This window comes from Pongo abelii, chromosome 6 (genome assembly GCF_028885655.2).
Source record: "Pongo abelii isolate AG06213 chromosome 6, NHGRI_mPonAbe1-v2.0_pri, whole genome shotgun sequence".
Classification (NCBI taxonomy): Eukaryota; Metazoa; Chordata; class Mammalia; order Primates; family Hominidae; genus Pongo; species Pongo abelii.
In genome coordinates this window covers 5,433,788-5,453,934 of record NC_071991.2, presented here as the reverse complement: position 1 = coordinate 5,453,934, position 20,147 = coordinate 5,433,788, and the positions used below count along the sequence as shown (strand labels likewise).

Genomic DNA, 20,147 nt, shown 5'->3' with positions numbered 1-20,147 from the left:
TTTTTTTAGATCCAGCGAGAGGAACTTGAAAGGGGGGTTGTGTAATGTACCTTTTCCAATCCCGGGCTGTATATGGAGATTTGGGATTCTTTAAACCGGCGCTACCTGGATTTTATTAAAAAGCGGGGAGCTCGGCGGGAGGAAAGCTGGCTTTTCCGGGGGCTGCGGGAGCCGGGCCGCGGGAGGGCGGAGGAGTTGGCGCGCCGAGCGCTCGGCCCGGGGAGCGGTTTTCTACCAAAAAAAGGAAAGGCGGGCAAAAAGTGTGAGGCGGCTGCGGGTGGCGGAGGGGAGCGGCGGCCGCGGGATGGCGGGCAGCACGGGCGCCTAGCTGTGCCGGGAGCCGGGGCCGCCGCCGGAGTCGTCGCCGGAGCCCGGAGCCGTGAACCCAGCCGCGCCAGGTACGCCGCCGGTCAGCCTGCCGGCCCCCGGCCGGGCGCGATGGTCTCCAAACTTCTCCAGCTCGCCCCCCAACCACGCCTGCCCCTCGGGGTGCGCGGGGGGGATCCCCGCTACTGTCTGGCTCCGGATTACAGAATCGGGGACTAGGGCCGGCGGGGAGGGGGCGCTCCGGGAGGGGTGGGGGTGGGCTGCTGCGCCCCGGGCGCCCACGCGAGCCCCCAGCCCCGCTCCGGCCCGCCTGAGGGGCGGCGGTTCCTCTCTCGGTTCCCAGCAGGCGGCGGGGGAGCCCGGGACGCCGAGACGTTTTCGATTATAGGCTGTTTTTAATTAAAAGCCGGAATTCAGCCATTTTAACTCCATTTAAGAGGGGGAGAAAAGTAAGGAGAACGCAGCGGAGCCCGCAGATGGCCGAGGCAGCTTCTTTGCCAGTGTGAGGGTGTTCCAGGGGGCTTCACCCCGACTTCCCCAAACTGGGGCGCCTGGGCATACTACGAGGTGCTGGCTTTTAAAGAAAGCTACCCAAAGAATCTCTTACAAAAAAAATCACGGGAAGCTCATCGCCTCCTTAAGACATGTATCCTCGGATGTGGCGATCTTAGATTTTTCCAAAGTAAACGCGGATCTGGTAACCGGAGCCTGATGGGAGAGAGTGAGGGAGGGAGGGAGGGGGTGTTTGTAACCAAAACCGGGTTAAAATAGGCACCCTTAGCAAAGTTGGGGAGGGAGGCTGGAGAGGAAGGCCGGCGGGTTTGGCTAGGGGTTTTGCAGCCGAGGGGGTCTCCTGCTCGGGGGGCTGGGCGCGGAGTGCAGGGCTCCGGGCGGGCACCCGGGAGCCGGTGGCTTTGGCGTGATCGGCTTCTCTTAAGAGCGCCCAGGCCTCCCGGAATCAGGAATGTGAGCTGCTGCAGACAGACAGATCGAGGGAAGGGTGGGCTCCAAGACCCCCTCCCATCCCCAGGAGAATCGGCAAACGACAAATCTTTTAAACAAACAGCTTTAAACTGAAACTACAGGGGGATTTACCCAACGGTGGGGGAGGCGCCCCTTGGCCGGCCCGCGTTGCAAAGGTTTTCTTTGTAGGTTATTTTGGGGGGTGGGTGTGGGGGGGAAGCTAGAGTAGGAGCGAGACCCTTGATCCCTTTCCTTCCCCTCTTGACATCCCTCAAATCCCCCACGCCAGGCCACGTCCTCGGGCTGCAGGATCTCAGGCCAGGGCGTTGGAAAATGAAACCAAAGCTTGTTTTGTAGGATTCTTTCCAGTCCTTAGGCGAGAATGCCACGTCTCGGGTCCTCGGACTCGAGCTCTGGGACTCACAGTGCCCCCGGGGGGAGAAAGGGGGGGACCACGAGCCTCTTTAAAAATAATAAACCCGCTTTGGACCCTCCCTCCTCCCACCCCCAGAAAAACACCATTCCGTCGGCGGTTCAAGGCGAGCTCAGGAAAAACCAAACTCGGAAAAGGGAGGCGAGGTCTCCAAAAGGTTAAATATTAAACTTTGCGGATCAGATAGTGCCAGAGTGTTTTGGGAGACACTTCGGACCGCTTGTGGCAAGGCTTCACGGTTTTAAACCCCGGAGCATTTGACGCCTAGGAATAAAATACACTTAGGAGGTTTGTATTTACACTGTCTGGGCGCAGCCGAGGAGCCCTCCCCGGTTTCGGGAGGACCCGGCAGCCGCCGAGGCAGAGTCCGGGCTGGGGCGCAGCGCGCCACCGCCGCCGGTCACTTTTCCGAGCCAGGTCCCGGGAGCCTGAAGCCGCCGACGGAAGGAGTTTGGATTTCATTTTTCAGTGGAAAGGGGCTACTCCCGATTTCATTTCTGGCCACTTGGTCGGCACCCCCCGATCCTAAAGGGCGAGGCGACTTTCTGAAACTTGTTATTTTATTTTTTTTTCCCTTTTTTCTTTCCCCCTTTCTATTTCTTCCGCGGCCTGTCTCCTCCCCGCCAAGACGCCGTGTGCGCCGCCTCGCGCAGCTCCGCCTGGCCGCCCGGAGGGGCCCCACCGCCGGCCGCCTGTGCGCCCCGGGCCGCGGGCCCGCCGCCGAGCGCAAGCCCCGCTGGCCGCCGCCATGCACGCCGCGGAGCCCCCGCCGCCCGAGGACTCTGGGACTACGCCGAGGCCGAACTTTTAGGTCCCACTGAGCTAGGCCTGCGGGCCGGGTGGGGGGCTGACCGCGGCACTCCCGCGGAGGATGGATGGCCGAGACTTCGGGCCCCAGCGGTCCGTGCACGGTCCCCCGCCGCCGCTGCTGTCCGGCTTGGCCATGGACAGCCACCGCGTGGGCGCGGCCACTGCCGGACGCTTGCCCGCCTCGGGCTTGCCCGGCCCGCTGCCGCCCGGGAAGTACATGGCCGGCCTGAATCTCCATCCGCACCCGGGTAAGTGCCCCGCGCCGTGCCCGTCCCCTCCTGTCTTCCCAGGGAGATCCACTCGGCCGGGTTCTCCTGTGCACTCGGGGCCGGGGCTCGGCGACTCTCCTTCTGTCGGCCACGGGGGTGCGGGCGGACTCAGCTCCCAGGGCTGGGAAACTCCTGGCCCCGGAGCCAAGGCCAGTCCGGCGGCCCCGGCGGTGGAGAGGGGCGCGCGGCTCGGCTGCCTTTTCCGTAGCGTGCTCGGCCCTCGTGAGCCGAAAGCGGGTGCCGTAGCCCGAGCCACCGGGGGCGATTCCAATCCCCGGGGCCCCGGCGGCACGAGCCTGGGCTGGAGTTTTCAAAATCTGGGCGAGAAAAGAACAAACCGGCCCCCGCACCCCGCGAGACACCCGCTCCCCGAGCTCGAATCTTTTTCTTGGCAAACGCTCCTTTTGGCGCCCGTGGGCCCTCCTGGGTTCTGTTCCCAGCTCCACTACCCGCGCCGAGCCGGGTCCCTGGCAGTTACCGAGCGCCGAGGGATGCGGGAGTACGGTGACCCCAGCCTTGGGACCCTGGCCTCGGGGCGGGCGGGATGCCCCTTTCTTCCCCGGGAGAACGGCGGCCCTGGGAACCTGCACCCCGGTAGGAGGGCGGCGACCCCGGCCCTCGGGGACCCCTTGTTCTCCAGCGCGAAAGAGGGTACGGAGGCGCGGCAGGGACACCGAAACCGGGCCATCGCGGTCCCGAACCTAGGAGGAAGGAAGAGAGCGGGTCGGGCAGGGCCCAGGCGGCGGAGGGGAAAACCCTGGGTCTCACATCGAGCTGCGGGAGGAGGTGGCCGAGAAGGTCCCCCGGCCTCCGCCATTTCCCGAGAGGGGCTGCCCAGGCGCGGTGGGGACGGTACCCGGGTGGGCGCTGCGCCGGGGCGGGAGACTCTCGCTCCAGTCAGTCCGCGGCCGCTGCAGCCAGCGGGGCGGGAAGGAGACTCGGGGACCTCCAGACCTGCCCGGCGGCCGCCCCAGGACACCCGGTCCCTCCTCCCCGGGCTGTCCCTGGCTTTTGTGCTTGGCTTCCCAAGTCTCGACTTAAAAAAAAAAATCCACCTTCTCTTCGAATTGCAGTTTCGGATTTTTGCGATTTCCAGAGTAGCCCCCGATGCTCCCCTCTTCCTTGGGGTCTTGCAGGAGCTGCTACCTCGGCCTTGCCCCGCCCGCTCGGCGGAGCTCGCCGATTTTGCTCTCTCTTTGATTTTTCTCCTGGAACTTTTCAGGAACTGGAGTCCCGGGGGCTCGGCGGGACAAAGGGCCTTTGTGAGGCGCTGGGCGGGGGAGGGGCGCAAGCCTGGGGGCCGGGAGCTCGGAGATCCCCGCCAGCCGAGGCACGAGAACCAGGTCTTGGTCTCCGGACCTGCTTGTGTCCTTCCGGAGCTGGGGGCGCATTCTGCCCGGGGTCTGCGACCGGGGCAAGGGTTTGTTCCCGAGTGGCGTGTTGTGGCGAGGGAGGGGCGCGGGGGACCCCCGAGAAAGAACTTGGGAGGTGGCCCTGGGGTACAGAGACCATCTGAGCTGTCCCCTTTTGCGCTCCCTTACCAGTCCACCGTGATGTGTGTGTGTGCACGCGTGTGTCTTTTGGGTCATTTGGTCCAGCCCGGAGTGGTAGCAGGGGCCCCCCCACCAAGCCTGGGAATCGGTGCCCGGGTCTTTCTGGCTGGCTGGGCCTGCGCTTGGCTTTTTGGCTTTTTCGAGGCTGGGAAGGGGCGTCGCGCACTCCCCGCCTGCGATCTGGCTCCGGCCTGGCAAGGCAAAGTGCCCTAATGCGAAGCGGTGAAAACAGCTACTACTCATGCATGCGTGCACCGTGCCAGGGCCGCGCCTAATCTGACGCAGCAGTCAGACGGCCTAATGCCCATTTGCTGGATGGTGAGGCTGAGGTGGAGGGAAGGCCAAGCCACCAGCCTCGGAAGCCCAGCGGGAGGTAGCCTCGGAGCCCTGCCTCTGCGCACCTTCTGCGCTCGCTGGGAGCTGCCTGACTTCTGCACGCCGAGGCTGAGGTCGGGGAGGAAACAGCGGGAGGACAGCTGCCGCCCCCTGAACCCCGTGCTCACCCGGGAGGGAAAGGTGGGGGCCGTTGCTGCTTCCGGCTGTCCCCCTCCCCCACTTCGAGTGGCCGCAAGGAGACCTCGGACCCCAGGCCAACGCCCAGAGCCAAGCCCGTGCTAATCCCATTAGCCAGGAGGTGGGAGCAGCTCCCATTCACTCTCTGCTTGGGGCTGGGCCGGATTACACATTCCTCAACCCAGCACACCCTCCCCCTCCCTCGTTTTCTTTGTGGGGTGCAGGTGCTAAATTTTCCCTTCTGACGCATCTCCCTCTCTTCCTTGGCTGTCGGCGCCTTAGGTCTTGCCAGCGTTATCAGTCCCATCTTTATTTGTTTATTTTTGTACCGGGAAGTCCTGAGTGGTTGAGCCACTTGCTTGGGGTCACACAGCTAGGGAGAGGCACATTAAGGTTGGGCTCTGCGGACGTGGATGAGCGCTGTTAGGGCTTATAAAGCCCTTCCTAGGCCGAGGGAGGTTCCCTGGAGAGAGCTCAGAGCTGGAGGGGCCCTCGGAGAAAGATCCCCGGTGAGGAATCCCATCCAAGCTAGTATCGACAGCCATCTGCTGTGGAAGGTCCTCTGGAAGAGCTGGTTTCTGCCTTATGGGTCAAGATGGTGGGGTTTGGCCTCTTTCTCTGCAGAAGAGGAGGTGAATGTAAGAATGAATGGGGTTTGGGATCAGGAAAGGGTGGTTTTTAAGTTTCCTATTACCTTGAGCCTTGCTACATTGTGAACAAAATATTCACAGCCTGATCTAGGAGATGGGCACGTAACTGACAAGCACCTGGGGCTTGGCTCTGTGCTCTGGGCTTGGGAGGCCTGGACTCAGTTGTCCTCACAGGCTGCAATTAAAGAGCTATTAGTAGGATTTTGTACTTGGATGTTTATTCTCCCTGCCCCCACACCCTAGGCTGGCCCTGGGAGGGTACATGAATAGAGGGTGGGACCCAGGGATCTGGGTGGGGAGGCCATGCACTCTGGCTTGGCCAGCCGTCAACAGGGGCCCTGGGCCTTCTCCAGGGTCTGATCAGATCCATCTCTGGAATCCAGTCTGTCAGCCTACTGGGATTGATTTAGAAAGATTAATCAGTGAAGACCGCTGGCAGAGTGATGGAGAGATAAGGACGATTTGCAAGGGGCTTCTTTTTCTGGTTAGAGGCGACAAGGGAGGCCCTGGGAGAGTTCTGGAATCTGGAAGGGCCACTTGGTGGGGAGGGGGCTGTCTCTCTTGGTTCTTCAGCTCCCAACCCCAGCGCTTTCCTTCTTTCCTCACTTGCTCATTTACTCAGCAAATAATTTCCAAGTGCTTCCTGCGTGCCAGGCACCGCTCGGGTCCCAGGAATGCGGCAGTGAACCCAACAGACAGAAGTCTCTGCCCTCATTGGAGCTCATGTTCTTCCGGGGATTCAGGGAGTGAACACACAAATCCGAGAAGGAAATGTTTTTTGTTTGTTTTGTTTTTGAGATAGGGTCTTACTCTTGTCACCCAGGCTGGAATGCAATAGTGTGATCTCAGCTCATTGCAACCTCCACCTCCCAGGCTCAGTCCATCCTCCTACCTCAGCCTCCCAAGTAGCTAGAGCTACAGGCATGTGTCACCATGCCCTGCTAAGTTTTTGTATTTTTTAGTAGAGGTAGGGTCTTGCTATGTTGCCCCGGCTGGTATTGAACTCCTGGGCTCAAGTAATCCTCCTGCCTTGGCCTCCTAAAGTGCTGGGATTTCAGGTGTGTACCACTGTGCCCAGCTGATTTTGTTACTTAAAAATTTTTTTTTTTTTTTTTTTTTTAGAGACGGGGTTTTACTCTGTCACCCAGGCTGGAGTGCAGCTCATTGCAGTCTCAAACTCCTGGGCTCCTCCTGCGTTGGCATCTTGAGTAGCTAGGACTACAGGTATGTACCACCATGCCTGGCTAATTTTAAAATTTTCTGTAGAGACAGGGTCTTGCTATGTTGTCCAGCTGGTCTTGAACTCCTGGGCTCAAGAGATCGTCCTGCCTCAGCCTCCTGATTAGCTGGGATTACAGGTGTGTGCCGTGACACCCAGCTAATTTTTTTATTTTTAGTAGAGACGGGGTTTTACCATGTTGGCCAGGCTGGTCTTAAACTCCTGGCCTCAAGTGATCCGCCTGCGTTGGCCTCCCAAAGTGCTGGGATTACAGGCGTGAGCCACCATGCCTGGCCTAATTTTAAAATTTTCTGTAGAGACAGGGTCTTCCCTATGTTGTCCAGCTGGTCTCAAACTCCTGGGCTCAAGAGATCATCCTGCCTCAGCCTCCCGAGTAGTGAGGACTACAGTCCAGCACCACTGTGCTTGGTTAAGCAAATTTTTATTTATTTATTTTTTTTGAGGCAGAGTCTCACTCTGTCGCTCAGGCTGGAGTGCAGTGGCGCCATCTCGGCTCACTGCAAGCTCTGCCTCCCGGGTTCAGACCATTCTCCTGCCTCAGCCTCCCGAGTAGCTGGGACTACAGGCGCCCGCCACCACGTCCGGCTAATTTTTTTGTACTTCTAGTGCAGACGAGGTTTCACCGTGTTAGCCAGGATGGTCTTGATCTCCTGACCTCGTGATCCACCCGCCTTGGCCTCCCAAAGTGCTGGGATTACAGGCTTGAGCCACCGCACCCGGCCAATTTTTTTTTGTGAGGGAGTCTCGCTCTGTCGCCCAGGCTGGAGTGCAGTGGCACGATCTAGGCTCACCACAACCTCCGCGGTTCAAGCGATTCTCCTGCTTCAGCCTCCCCGAGTAGCTGGGATTACAGGCTCCCGCCACCACGCCCAGCCAAATTTTTTTTGTATTTTTGATAGAGATGGAGTTTCGCCATGTTGGCCAGGCTGGTCTCGAACTCCTGACCTCAGGTGATCCACCCACCTAGGCCTCCCAAAGTGCCTGGATTACAGGCGTGAGCCACCACTCCCAGCTTAACTTCGACCTATTTTTAAGTGAAAATTTCCCAACAGTGAAAGTTGCCAACTTTCCCTGGACAACCAACTGGAGATAGGATTCTCATATTGTTTTGTAATCTGATGTTTAAAAATGTAACACTACACCGTGGAGTCTTATGCAGGCTGGGCACGGTGGCTCACGCCTGTGATCCTAGCACTTTGGGAGGCCTAGGCGGGCTGATCACCTGAGGTCAGGAGTTCGAGACCAGCCTGGCCAACATGGCGAAACCCCATCTCTACTGAAAATATAAAAAAAATTGGCTGGGTGTGGTGGCGGTTGCCTGTAATCCCAGCTACTCAGGGAGGCTGAAGCAGGAGAATCACTTGAACACGGGAGGCGGAGGTTGCAGTGAGCCAAGATCATGCCACTGCACTCCAGCCTGGGCGACAGAGACAGACTCCATCTCAAAAAAAAAAAAAAAAAAAAAAAAAAGAGACACAGACCACGCAGTAAACAAAATAAATGGTAAAGGTCTAGTCTGGTCTGAGAGGTGAGGGGCTGTATCAGCACAGCCCACCCCCACCCGACTGATCCAGAGGGGTGACCTTTTTCCTGCATGCAAAGGGCAGAAAAGTGTGGTGAAGGTGGACGGAACACAAAAGTCAGAGCCTGGCGTATCTGAGCTGGCAGAATGGCTGGAGCTGGTGAGAGGGGATGTGGGGGAGGTGGGATCCTTCAGGTCCCTGAAGGCCAGTCATGAGGTCTTGGAATTTTAAATTGAGGAATGAGGAGGCAGTGGAGGGTTTTAAGTGGAAGGAGTAATTGAAATTGAGGGACTTTTCACAGAACTGGTCTGGACTCTTAAAAAAATGTCAATGGCATACAAGGCAGAGGAAGGCGGAGAACTGTTCCTGATGAAAAGGACTGGGAAAATGCTACTGCTAAAGGCAATGTATGGCTCTCGATTGGATCTTGGGATCAGGGAAGAAATTGCTCCAAAGAACATCGCTGGGACAATTGACAAAACTGGAATGTGGACTGTAGATGAGCTGATAGTATCAGATCACTGTTAGGTTTTATGACGTGGATAACTGTGGTTCTGTAAGAGAATGTCATTGTTCTTAGGAAATAAGAATACTGAAATGTGGGCCGGGCGCGGTGGCTCATGCCTGTAATCCCAGCACTTTGGGAGGCTGAGGCGGGAGGATCACGAGGTCAGGAGATCGAGACCATCCTGGATAACAGGGTGAAACCCCGTCTCTACTAAAAATACAAAAAAATAGCTGGGCGTGGTGGCAGGCGCCTGTAGTCCCAGCTACTCGGGAGGCTGAGGCAGGAGAATGGCGTGAACCCAGGAGGCGGAGTTTGCAGTGAGCTGAGATCGCGCCACTGCACTCCAGCCTGGGCGACAGAGTGAGACTCCGTCTCAAAAAAAAAAAAAAAGAATACTGAAATGTTTACGGGCAAGGGACATAGAGTCTACAACTTGTCCTCAGAATGGTTCAGGAAAAGAAAAAATATCTATTTTATATATATATTATATGTATTTATATATATATAAATATATATATGTATATGGGAGACGATGGTACATCAAGTATTACATCAAAAAGGACAGTGAGGCTGGGCACGGGGTTCACGCCTGTAATCCCGGCACTTTGGGAGGCTGAGGCGGGCGGACCACCTGAGGTCCGGAGTTCGAGACCAGCCTGGCCAACATGGCGAGACCCCATCTCTACTAAAAATACAAAAATTAGCTGGGTGTGGTGGAGGGCACCTGTAATCCCAGCTACTTGGGAGGCTGAGGCAGGAGAATCGCTTGAACCTGGGAGGTTGCAGTGAGCCGAGATCACGCCACTGCACTCCAGCCTGGGCGACAGAATGAGACTCCATCTCAAAATAAATAAGACAGTGAGCAGTTCACAGTTGTTGGATCTGGTGAAGGTCATAGGACAATTCATTGTACTATTTCAAACTTTTCTCTGAATTAGAAATGATTTCAAAATAAGCATTTAAAAAAAAAACTAGGGGCTGGGCATGGTGGCTCATGCCTGTAATCCCACCACTTTGGGAGGCCTAGGCGGGTGGATCGTTTAAGGCCAGGAGTTAGGAGAGAAGTCTGGGCAACATAGCAAGACCTTGTCTTTACAAAATGTTTAAAAAATTAGTCAGGCATGGTGGCGAATGCCTGTAAGTCCCAGCTACTTGGGAGTCTGAGATGGGAGGATTGCTTGAGCCCCAGAGATCCAGGCTGCAGTGAGTTGTGATTGTACCACTGCACTCACAGTGGTCTGGGCAACAGAGTGAGACCCTGCCTCAAAACATAAAAGAAACGAGGCTGGGTTGCTAGCCAGAGACAGTCTGGTAGACGAGGAGAGAAGCAGGAGGTAATTAGGAGGTGTTGGTTACCAGGGAGGGAGGCTGGAGGTGGCCAGGGTTCTGTGCCCTTTGCAGGTTGGGCAGGTAAGACGGATGGGGAGAGGAGAGAAGGAGGGAGGAGAACTCAATGGCTTGGGTCCGAGCCACTTGTGGAAGGATGGGGAGGGGCAGATTTGAGGAGAGGCTGGGGACTGGGTATTCTTGTTTTGGATGTGGCTGGCGGGGGCTGCTGTTGGCTCCCCGGCATGAGCCAGTCTGTGGTCTGGTCCAACTCCTCCCACCCTCTCATGTACTGTAGCCTTGTCCTCCAGCCAGATCCTCCCCCCGGCTTTTCAGGCATTCCAGCCCAGCTTTTTAGGGGACGGGCTGGAGCTGTTCTCAGCACAGGTCTCGGGCCTCCCCAGGGCCTGCTGGGAGCCCTGGTCAGTGGTCAGTCAGGGCCAGGGTCCTTACCACATCTGCTGCCCACAGAGGCCTGGCATGTGACTTGGGAGGAAGTCTAGGCCACTAGGTGGGAGCCGCTCAAGTGTCACCTCTCCCAGGCCACCAGTGTACTCAGCATTGCATGTGAGATTTCTTCAGGGGATAAGCAAAGTGGTGGACCCTCAGCCTGGGGGGAAACCCTGACTTCCCACATCTTCACCAACCATTCGACACATTTCTGAGCATTTTGGGGGTCCCTGGAAGCTCCTTGTAATCCCCAGATAGAACATTGCTCCATCTAGAGGCAGGATGGCCTCCAAGCTGAGGTATGGATGTTGCTCCTCCAGTTAAAGGGCATGTGATGACTTTCTAAACCTCAATTTTTTCATCTATAAAATCGGTTCATTAGAGTGAATGAGTTCATTTGGTGGTGTGAGGTTTGTTTTTATTTTATTTTTTTGAGACAGTGTCTCGCTCTGTTTCCCAGGCTGGAGTGCAGTGGCGCGATCTCAGCCCACTGCAACCTCCACCTCCTGGGTTCAAGCGATTCTCCTGCCTCAGCCTCCCAAGTAGCTGAGATTACAGATGCCTGCTACCACTCCTGGCTAAATTTTGTATTTTTAGTAGAGATGGGGTTTAACCATGTTGGCCAGGCTGGTCTCAAACTCGTGACTTCAGGTGATCCACCCACCTCGGCCTCCCAAAGTGCTGGGATTACAGACGTAAGCCACCATGCCCAGCCGAAAATTCATTTCCTGGAATTATTGTCTTTTTTTTTTTTTTCATTTGGAATTTCTTAGAATATCTGGCTTCCAGTTTCTCTCTCTCTTTTTTATTAAGACACTGGGTCTCGCTCTGTTGCCCAGGTTGGAGTGTGGTGGCATTCTCGTGGCTCACTACAGCCTCAACCTCCTGGGCTCAAATGAGCCTCCCACTTCAGTGCCTCCTAAGTAGCTAGGACTACAGGTGCGTTCCACCACACCTGGCTAACTGTTAAATTTTTTTTAGAGATGGGGTCTCTCGCTATGTTGCCCAGGCTGGTCTTGAACTCCTGAGCTCAAATAATCCTCTTGCCTGGACTTCCAAGTGCTGAGATTATAGGTGTGAGTTACCATGCCCCGCCAGCCTTCTGGTCCCTTGATGCGTTTTTTCATTTGTCATATCTATTGGGTGAGCTGCTTTGTTTTCTTGGAGATTTCCTTCCTGGAATTTTCCATCTTTCTTCTCTAGTCTGGATGGCCGGGTTCTTGGGTGTGCTGTAGAGCCATTGTTCTTCAAACTCCCTTTGCCTCTCTCCTGTGTGTCTGATTCCCTTGCTTTCCCGTTTCCTGTTTTACTCCCTCCTTTCTGTAGAGCACATCCTGCGGTGGCTTTCTGTGAAAGGGTACGAGGAAGGCGACGTTTGTGGGGCCTAGTATACCTGAAAAATGCTTTTGTTCTACCTTCATACTTGTGTGCTATTTGGGACATACTTTCCCTCTAGGAATTTTTTTTTTTTTTTTTTTTTTTTTTGACGGAGTCTTGCTCTGTCACCCAGGATGGAGTGCAATGGTGTGATCTCTGCTCACTGCAACCTCTGCCTCCCGGGTTCAAGTGATTCTCCTGCCTCAGCCTCCTGAGTAGCTGGGATTACAGGTGTGAGTCACTGCACCCGGCCTTCCCTCTAAGATTTTGAAAGAATTGCAACATCACCTTTCATATTCGACTGCTACTTTTCAGGAATATGATGCCATTTTTGATTCCTGATCTTTGTGTATGAACCTTTCCCCACCTCCCCCTTCCTTTTCTTTTTTCTTTTTTTTTTTGAGATAGAGTCTCACTCTGTAGCCCAAGCTGGAGTGCAGTGGCACGATCTCAGCTCATTCCAACCTCCGCCTCCTGGGTTCAAGCGATTCTCCTGCCTCAGCCTCCCAAGTAGCAAGTAGCTGGGATTAACAGGCATGTGCCATCACACCCGGCTAATTCTGTGTTTTTTTAAATGGAGACGGGGTTTCACCATGTTGGCCAGGCTGGTCTCAAACTCCTGACCTCAAGTGATCCACCTGCCTCGGCCTCCCAAAGTGCTGGGATTACAGGTGTGAGCCACCACGCCCACCCAGCCTTCTCTTCTTTTTCTCTTCTCTTCCTATTTTTTTTTTTCTTTTTTTGAGATGGAGTCTCACTCTGTTGTCCAGACCGGATTGCAGTGGCGAGATCTCAGTTCACTGCAACCTCCACCATGGGTTCAAGTGCTTCTCCTGCCTCAGCCTTCCAAGTAGCTGGGATTACAGGCTTATGCCACCACACCCGACTAATTTTTGTATTTTTAGTGGAGATGGGGTTTTACCATGTTGGCCAGGCTGGTTTCGAACTTCTGGCCTCAGGTGATTGACCCACCTCGGTCTCCCAGAGTGCTGAGATTACAGGTGTGAGCCACTCCGCCTGGCCACAGTTATTATTCTTCATCACTGTTCTGAAATTTCATGTTGATGTGTTTTGTTATGGGGTCTTTTTGCATTTACTGTCTTGGGTGCTGCATAGACTGTAGCAAACTGGAAACTCAAGTCTTTCAGTCCGAAATTTTTTGTATTATTTTTATTTTTTAATTTCCTTCCCAGTATTTTTGCTATTCTCTCTAGTATTCCTATTAGTTAGATATCCTGGGTCTCCTGGGCTAATCATTGAATTTTTTCTTTTCTTTTTTTTTTTTTGAGACAGAGTCTTGCTCTGTTGCCCAGGGTGGAGTGCAGTGGCATGATCTTGGCTCATTGCAACCTCCGCCTCTTGGGTTCAAATGATTCTCATTCCTCAGCCTCTCGAGTAGCTGGGATTTCAGGCGTGTGCCACCGTGCCTGGCTAATTTTTGTATTTTTAGTAGAGATGGGGTTTCGCCATGTTGGCCAGGCTGGTCTCAAACTCCTGGCCTCAAGTGATCCGCCCGCTTCAGCCTCCCAAAGTGCTGGGATTACAGGTGTGAGCCGCTGCGCCTGATCTGATCATTGAATTAAAAAAAATTTTTTTTTTGAGACGTAGTTTTGCTCTTTCGCCCAGGCTGGAGTGCAGTGGCGTGATCTCGGCTCACTGCAAGCTCCACCTCCTGGGTTCATGTCATTCTCCTGCCTCAGCCTCCTGAGTAGCTGGGACTACAGGTACCGGCCACCACGCCCGGCTAATTTTTTGTATTTTTTTTTTTTTTTTTCGGTAGAGACGGGGTTTCACCATGTTAGCCACGATGGTCTCGATCTCCTGACCTCGTGATCCACCCGCCTCGGCCTACCAAAGTCTGGGATTACAGGCGTGAGCCACCGTGCCTGGCCTTCTTTTGTATTTTCTATATTTTGCAGTTTCTTCTTTCTAGGAGATTTTCTTAATATTTTCTTAATGGTATCTTCTAACCTTTCGATTTAATTATTATTATTTTTTTGAGACAGGGTCTCTCTCTGTTACCGGGGCTAGAGGTCAATGGTGCAATCACTGCTCACTGCAACCTTGAACTCAAACGACTGGGGCTCAAATGATCCTCCTGCCTCAGCCTGCTCGGGCTACAGGTGTGCGCCACCACGCCTGGCTAGTTTTTGTAGAATTTAATTTTTAAATTTGAGCTATCGTATTTTTATGTCCCAAGAGCTCTTATAACCTGGGTTCGCTTTTTTTTTTTTTAATAACATCCTGTTCTTGTTTCATGGATACATTAATTCGCATTACTAGGATATTAATTGTATTTTTTTTCCCCTGGTGTTTTCTTCTTTCATGCATTGTCTCTGTTTTCTCTGAGTCTTTTTTCTCTTTTCTCTTTCACCTTGGAGACTTCCCGCGGGTACCTGCTGATGATCATTCTCAGGTGCCCCTTCTTTAAGAAAAAACAGATGGGATTCAAATGTAAGGGTGGGGCTTGTTGGCCATTGAGACGCTTCTTGAATGTCCTCTGTAAAAAGATCTTTCCTTGTTGACCTTGTAAATCTCACAGGCAAGAATTCAGCGGTTTCTTGTCTGTTGACGTTGAAGCCAGGCTGTTCCTGTCTCAAGAGCTGAGTGTGCATGTTAAGGTTGACGATTCGCACTCTGATTCCTGTTTTCCCTTTGGTCCACACCCTAGTCCTGAGAATGCATACCCTCAATGGTTGCATCTTTCCCTAGTAAACAGAAGAGGGGATCAGTGCTTCTGTGGTGAAACCAACTCTCTTGTCAGCTTTTCTGTGAACCCTGGCTTTATAGGTACTAGGTCTCTGGGTTCATTCTCCAGAATTGCGGGTTTCCTGATTGTCTGCTCCAAGCCTAAGTGTTTCTTTTCCCCACTCTCCACTGTGCCAGGCCACACATCTCTTGTCTCTCTGCTTTCTTGCTTCCAAATTTTTTTTTTTTTTTTTTTTGAGATGGAGTCTCATTCTGTCACTTAGGCTGGAGTGCAGTGGCGTGATCTCGGCTCACTGCAACCTCCGCCTCCTGGGTTCAAGTGATTCTCCTGCCTCAGCCTCCCGAGTAGCTGCACGCGCTGCCACACCCAGCTAATTTTTATATTTTTAGTAGAGACGGGGTTTCATCATGTTGGTCAGGTCTCAAACTCCTGACCTCAGGCGATCTACCCGCCGTGGGCTCCCAAAGTGCTGGGATTACAGGCGTGAGCTATGCGCCTGGCCAGGGGAATGTTTCCTTTCCACTTCTCTCATATTTTGCTTTCGTTCCATTTTTTTTTTTGAGACGGAAGTCTTGTTCTGTCGTCAGGCTGGAGTGCGGTGGCGGATCTCAGCTCACTGCAACCTCCGCCTCCAGGGTTCAAGAGATTCCCCTGCCTCAGCCTCCTGAGTAGTGGGGACTAGAGGCGCGCGCCACCACGCCCAGCTAATTTTTTGTGTTTTAGCAGAGGCGGCGTTTCACCATGTTGTCCAGGATGGTCTCGATCTCCTAACCTCGTGATCCACCCCTACTGCGCTCAGCCACTTTCGTTCCTTTTTGTATTACTGTCATGTTTGTGAGGTTCTGGTGTTTGGGAAAGGATTTGTAAAGATCAAACAATGTGCAGTCTCTTGTAGGCTCACACTCCTTCTCTTGCTACTTTGCCTGGGAGATCTGGTTCTTCTGTCTCTGCTAAGAGGCATCTGATGTCTTCTAGCTTTTTCTGGAGCAGTTCCTAGAAGGCCCTCCACCCCTACCTCTTTTTCCACCCTGGGAGGTGGAGTCTCCGTAGGGGGGAAACCAGTCACTGGGGAAATCCTTTGTGATTGCTTGAGAATTGACAAAGTCTGGAGCCCTAGGGGCAAGGCTGAGATGGACGTATTTGCATATCATTGGCTGGCCTGAGGCCTTGACCTCTCCTTGGCCGCCTTTGGGATTCCCTTTATTTAAATTCGAGCACTTATTTTGTGGGCTGGGTACCTGATTGGAGCAAGACAAAGTCCCTGCCCATATTTGAGGATGGGAGAGGGACTGGAATTAAGCCAGAATTGCCGGCTGGTGCTGTGATCCCAGGTGGGGAGTAACTGGGAGCCCAGCTTGATGGATCTTCTTTGGGAATCTGCTCACCTGGTGGGGAAGTCGGGGATGGCTTTCCGCTGGAGTGGAGGTTGGAGGTGTAGGAGAGGCAGGATGGGGTGAGGAGGTTGGGGTGGGCCTCCCTCCTCCCTGGGGCCAGACCCCAGGCCCTCCTGCCCCAGGTGGGGCAGGGCTGAAGCGGGTTGATCTGGGCTGGTGGCTACTGCAGTCTTGGTCCTGGTTCTGGTCCCAGCATAGCTTGGAGGAGACAGCAGCCTTGAACTCTCACCTGTCTCTTTTCTGCGCTGATGGGAGTTCCAGGATGGCAGCGGTGGCCATAGGTCTGATAGCCCAGCTGCAGTGCCAAGGACGTGCAGGGTGAGCCCCCTGTCCCACCACCCCAGCCTCGAGCTCTATCACCGGAGTCGGGGGGGGGGTGCCCCAGACGTCCCTGCGAGGCCAGGGCACAGAATCTTGCCATTTTAGGCTCAGAGTGTGAAATGCCCACCCTAGGTCCCACAGCGGGAGGTGAGGGGTTCGAGGCCCTAGCTCCCTGCAGGAACGCTGGGGGCTGGCAGGGAGGCGGGGGTGTTGATAGGAATTTGTCTATTTTCCTTTTTCACTTCTTGGCTCTTCTTTTCTTTTCTTGTTTCTTTTTTTTTTTTTTGAGACAGTCTTGCTCTGTCGCCCAGGCTGGAGTGCAGTGGTACGATCTCGGCTCACTGCAACCTCCGCCTCCTGGGTTCAAGTGACTCTCCTGCCTCAGTCTCCTGAGTAGCTTCAATTACAGGCACCTGCCACCATGCCCAGCTAATTTTTGTATTTTTAGTAGAGATGGGGTTTCACCCTGTTGGCCAGGCTGGTCTGGAACTCCTGACTTCAGGTGATCCGCCCGCTTCTGCCTCCCAAAGTGCTGGGATTACAAGCATGAGCCACCGCACCTGGCCCTAGTATTTGTTGTTTATGTCTGGCTTATTTCACTCAGCTTCATGTCCTCAAGGTATGTCCATGTTGTAGAATGTATCGGATTGTCCTTCCTTTTTAGGGCTGAATAATATTCCACTGGCTGGATGGACCCCATTTTGTTTATCGATTCATAGATGGACAGCTGGGTTGTTTCCACCCTTTGACTGTTGTGAATAGTGCCACTATGAACATGGGTATGCAAATATGTGTTCGAGTTCTGGATTTCAACGTCTGCATACTTTTCTATTTTTATTTTTTAAAATAGAAACAGGTCTCATGGTATTGCTGAGACTGGTCTCAAACTCCTGAGCTCAAGTGATCCTCCTGCCTTGGCTTCTCAAAATGTTGGGATTACGGGCATCAGCCACTGTGCCTGGGCTAATTTCTGTATACTTTTTATTTTTATTTTTATTTTTTTGAGACAGAGTCTTGCTTTGTTGCCCAGGCTGGAGTGCAGTGGTGTGATCTCGGCTCATTGCAACCTCCCCATCCCGGGTTCATGTAATTCTCCTGCCTCAACCTCCCTTGTAGCTGGGATTACAGGCACAAGCTACCATGTCTGGCTTTTTTTGTTTTGTTTTGTTTTGTTTTTTTGAGACGGAGTCTCGCTCTGTCACCCAGGCTGGAGTGCAGTGGCACAATCTCGGCTCACTGCAACCTCCGCCTCCCGGGTTCAAGGGATTCTTCTGCCTCAGCCTCCTGAGTAGCTGGGATTACAGGCGCGCACCACCACACTTGGCTAATTTTTGTATGTTAAGTAGAGACAGGGTTTTACCATGTTGGCCAGGCTGGTCTCAAACTCCTGACCTCAAGTGATCCACTCATGTCAGCCTCCCAAAGTGTTGGGTTTACATGTGTGAGCCGCAGTGCCTAGCCCTGGCTAACTTTTGTATTTTTAGTAGAGACGGGGTTTTCCCGTGTTGGCCAGTCTGGTCTTGAACTCCTGAGCTCAAGTGATACTCCTGCCTCAGCTTCCCAAAGTTCTGGGATTATGGGTGTGAGCCACTGTGCCCAGCCTAATTTCTGTGTACTTCTTTTTTTTTTTTTTTGAGACAAAGTCTCACTGTTGCCCAGGCTGGAGTGCAGTGGCACAGTCTCGGCTCAGTGCAACCTCTGTCTCCCAGGTTCAAGCAGTTCTCCTGCCTCAGCCTCCCAAATAGCTGGGACTACAGGCGCATGCCGCCACGCCCAGCTAATTTTTTTTTTTTTTTTTTTTGTATTTTAGTAGAGACTGGGTTTCACCGTGTTGTCCTGGCAGGTCGTGAACTCCTGAGCTCAGGCAGTCTGTCCGCCTCGGCCTCCCAAAGTGCTGGGATTACAGGCATGAGCCACCGTGCCCCACCATTTCTGTATACTTTTTAGAGACACCTTTTCATTTTATACACACACACACACACACACACACACACACACACAAAGTGTGCATGCGCTGCTGGGGTTTTGATGGGGATTGCATATGGAATCTGCAGATCATTTTGGCTGCAGCGAGCATCCCAGTAAGTAGGTCTGCCTGTTTCCTTGGGAGGAGGGATCCCCAGAAGTGGGTCTGGGCGCCTGCAGTCCTCGGTAAGCCTTGCGGATTTGTTTTCCAAAAGCTGGAGATGAATTGGCTCAGTTCTCATCCTTCCCAGGCAGCTAACCACCCAGCGCCCTCCACAACTAGAAGCAAAAATTTGCTGATTTGATGGAATGAAAATGACATCACTGTTTTAATACTTCTTTGTAATGCTAATAGCCTTGAAATTTCGATGGAGTTTAGCCATTTACAGGTTCTCTTTTTCAAATTGCCTGAGATTCTTTTTTTTTCTCAAGACGGAGTCTTGCTCTGTCACCCAGGCTGGAGTGCAGTGGTGCGATCTCAGCTCACTGCAACCTCCGCCTCCCAGGTTCAAGCAGTTCTCCGGGCTCAGCCTCCTGAGTAGCTGGGATTACAGGCATGTGCCACCACACCCACCTAAGATTTGTATTCTTAGTAGAGACGGGGTTTCACCACATTGGCCAGGCTGGCCTTGAACTCTTGACCTTGTGATCCAACCGCCTTGGCCTCCCAAAGTGCTGGGATTACAGGCATGGGCCACCGTGCCCGGCCCTGCCTGGGATTCTTACGGCATTCTGAGAATCTTTATATAGCGAGTGTTAACCCATTCTTTGGCTTAGATATTACAGAACTCTCTGGATCTTGTGATCTGTGGGAGTTTGAAGGTCATTCTATCCAGAAGGTCCTTGCAGGAGTTTTAGCTGCTATCTCAGAAACACCTATGTTACCTGTCAGTGTTTAGGGCCAGAATAATGTGTTTTCTGGGTGACAATTCTGGTTTGATTGAGTCTATGAGATGCTCTGATAGTCTGTTGACATCTTAAGGGATGCAGTATTATTATTATTACTTTTTAAAACAGACAGGGTCTCACTCTGTTGCCCAGGCTGGTGTGCAGTGGTGCAGCCATAGCTCAATGCCTCTAATTCCTGGGCTCTAATGATCCTCGCGCCTTGAACCTCCCAAGTAGCTGGGACTACAGGTGTACACCACTAAGCCTCACTAATGTTTTAATTTTTTCGTATAGATGGGGTCTTGCTAGGTTGCCCAGGCTGGTCTTGAACTCCTGGCCTCAAACGATCCTCCTGCCTCGGCCTCCCAAAGTCCTAGGATTAACAGGTGTGAGCCACCACACCGCAGTCTGGGATGCAGTTGTTGTGAGCAGTCAAGATGTTTTAAAACGTGAAGATAAACCGGGCGAGGTGGTTCACGCCTGTAATCCCAACACTTTGGGAGGCCGAGGCGGGTGGATCACCTGAGGTCGAGAGTTTGAGACCAGCCGGACCAACATGGAGAAACCCCGTCTCTACTAAAAGTACAAATTTAGCTGGGCGTGGTGGTACATGCCTGTAATCCCAGCTGCTCGGGAGGCTGAGGCAGGAGAATTGCTTGAATCCAGGAGATGGAGGTTGCGGTGAGCCAGTATCACGCCACTGCAGTGCAGCCTGGGCAACGAGCGAAACTCCATCTCAAAAAAAAAAAAAAAAAAAAAGATGTAATCATTTTGTGTTTGGTTATGAAGGGCTGTCTGGGATTGAAAATGTGCAACCTATGTCTAACAAACGCTTCTGCTCTGTCTGGGTGGTGCGGCTGAGTGGAGAAGCGTAGGTTTGGGAGTCAGAGCCTCAGTCTCCTTATCTGTAAAAGGGACACCAATCCC

General features: G+C 53.4%; 1 protein-coding gene across 7 annotated transcripts in view; it reads left to right on the top strand.

The window, feature by feature from the left end:
• Nucleotides 1-20,147, top strand: part of TNRC18 (trinucleotide repeat containing 18) — a 116,400-nt gene continuing 96,253 nt past the window's right edge. For 3 of the 7 annotated variants that reach the window (XM_054545642.2, XM_054545646.2, XM_054545644.2), the window contains exon 1: nt 1,113-2,781. In XM_054545642.2, the coding sequence (XP_054401617.1) occupies nt 2,595-2,781 (187 nt within the window). In that variant the 5' untranslated portion in view covers nt 1,113-2,594. Of the gene's footprint in view, nt 399-1,111; nt 2,782-20,147 lie in introns of those variants that run through there. The other 4 variants (XM_063725901.1, XM_054545647.2, XM_054545645.2 and 1 more) reach the window with 4 other exon arrangements.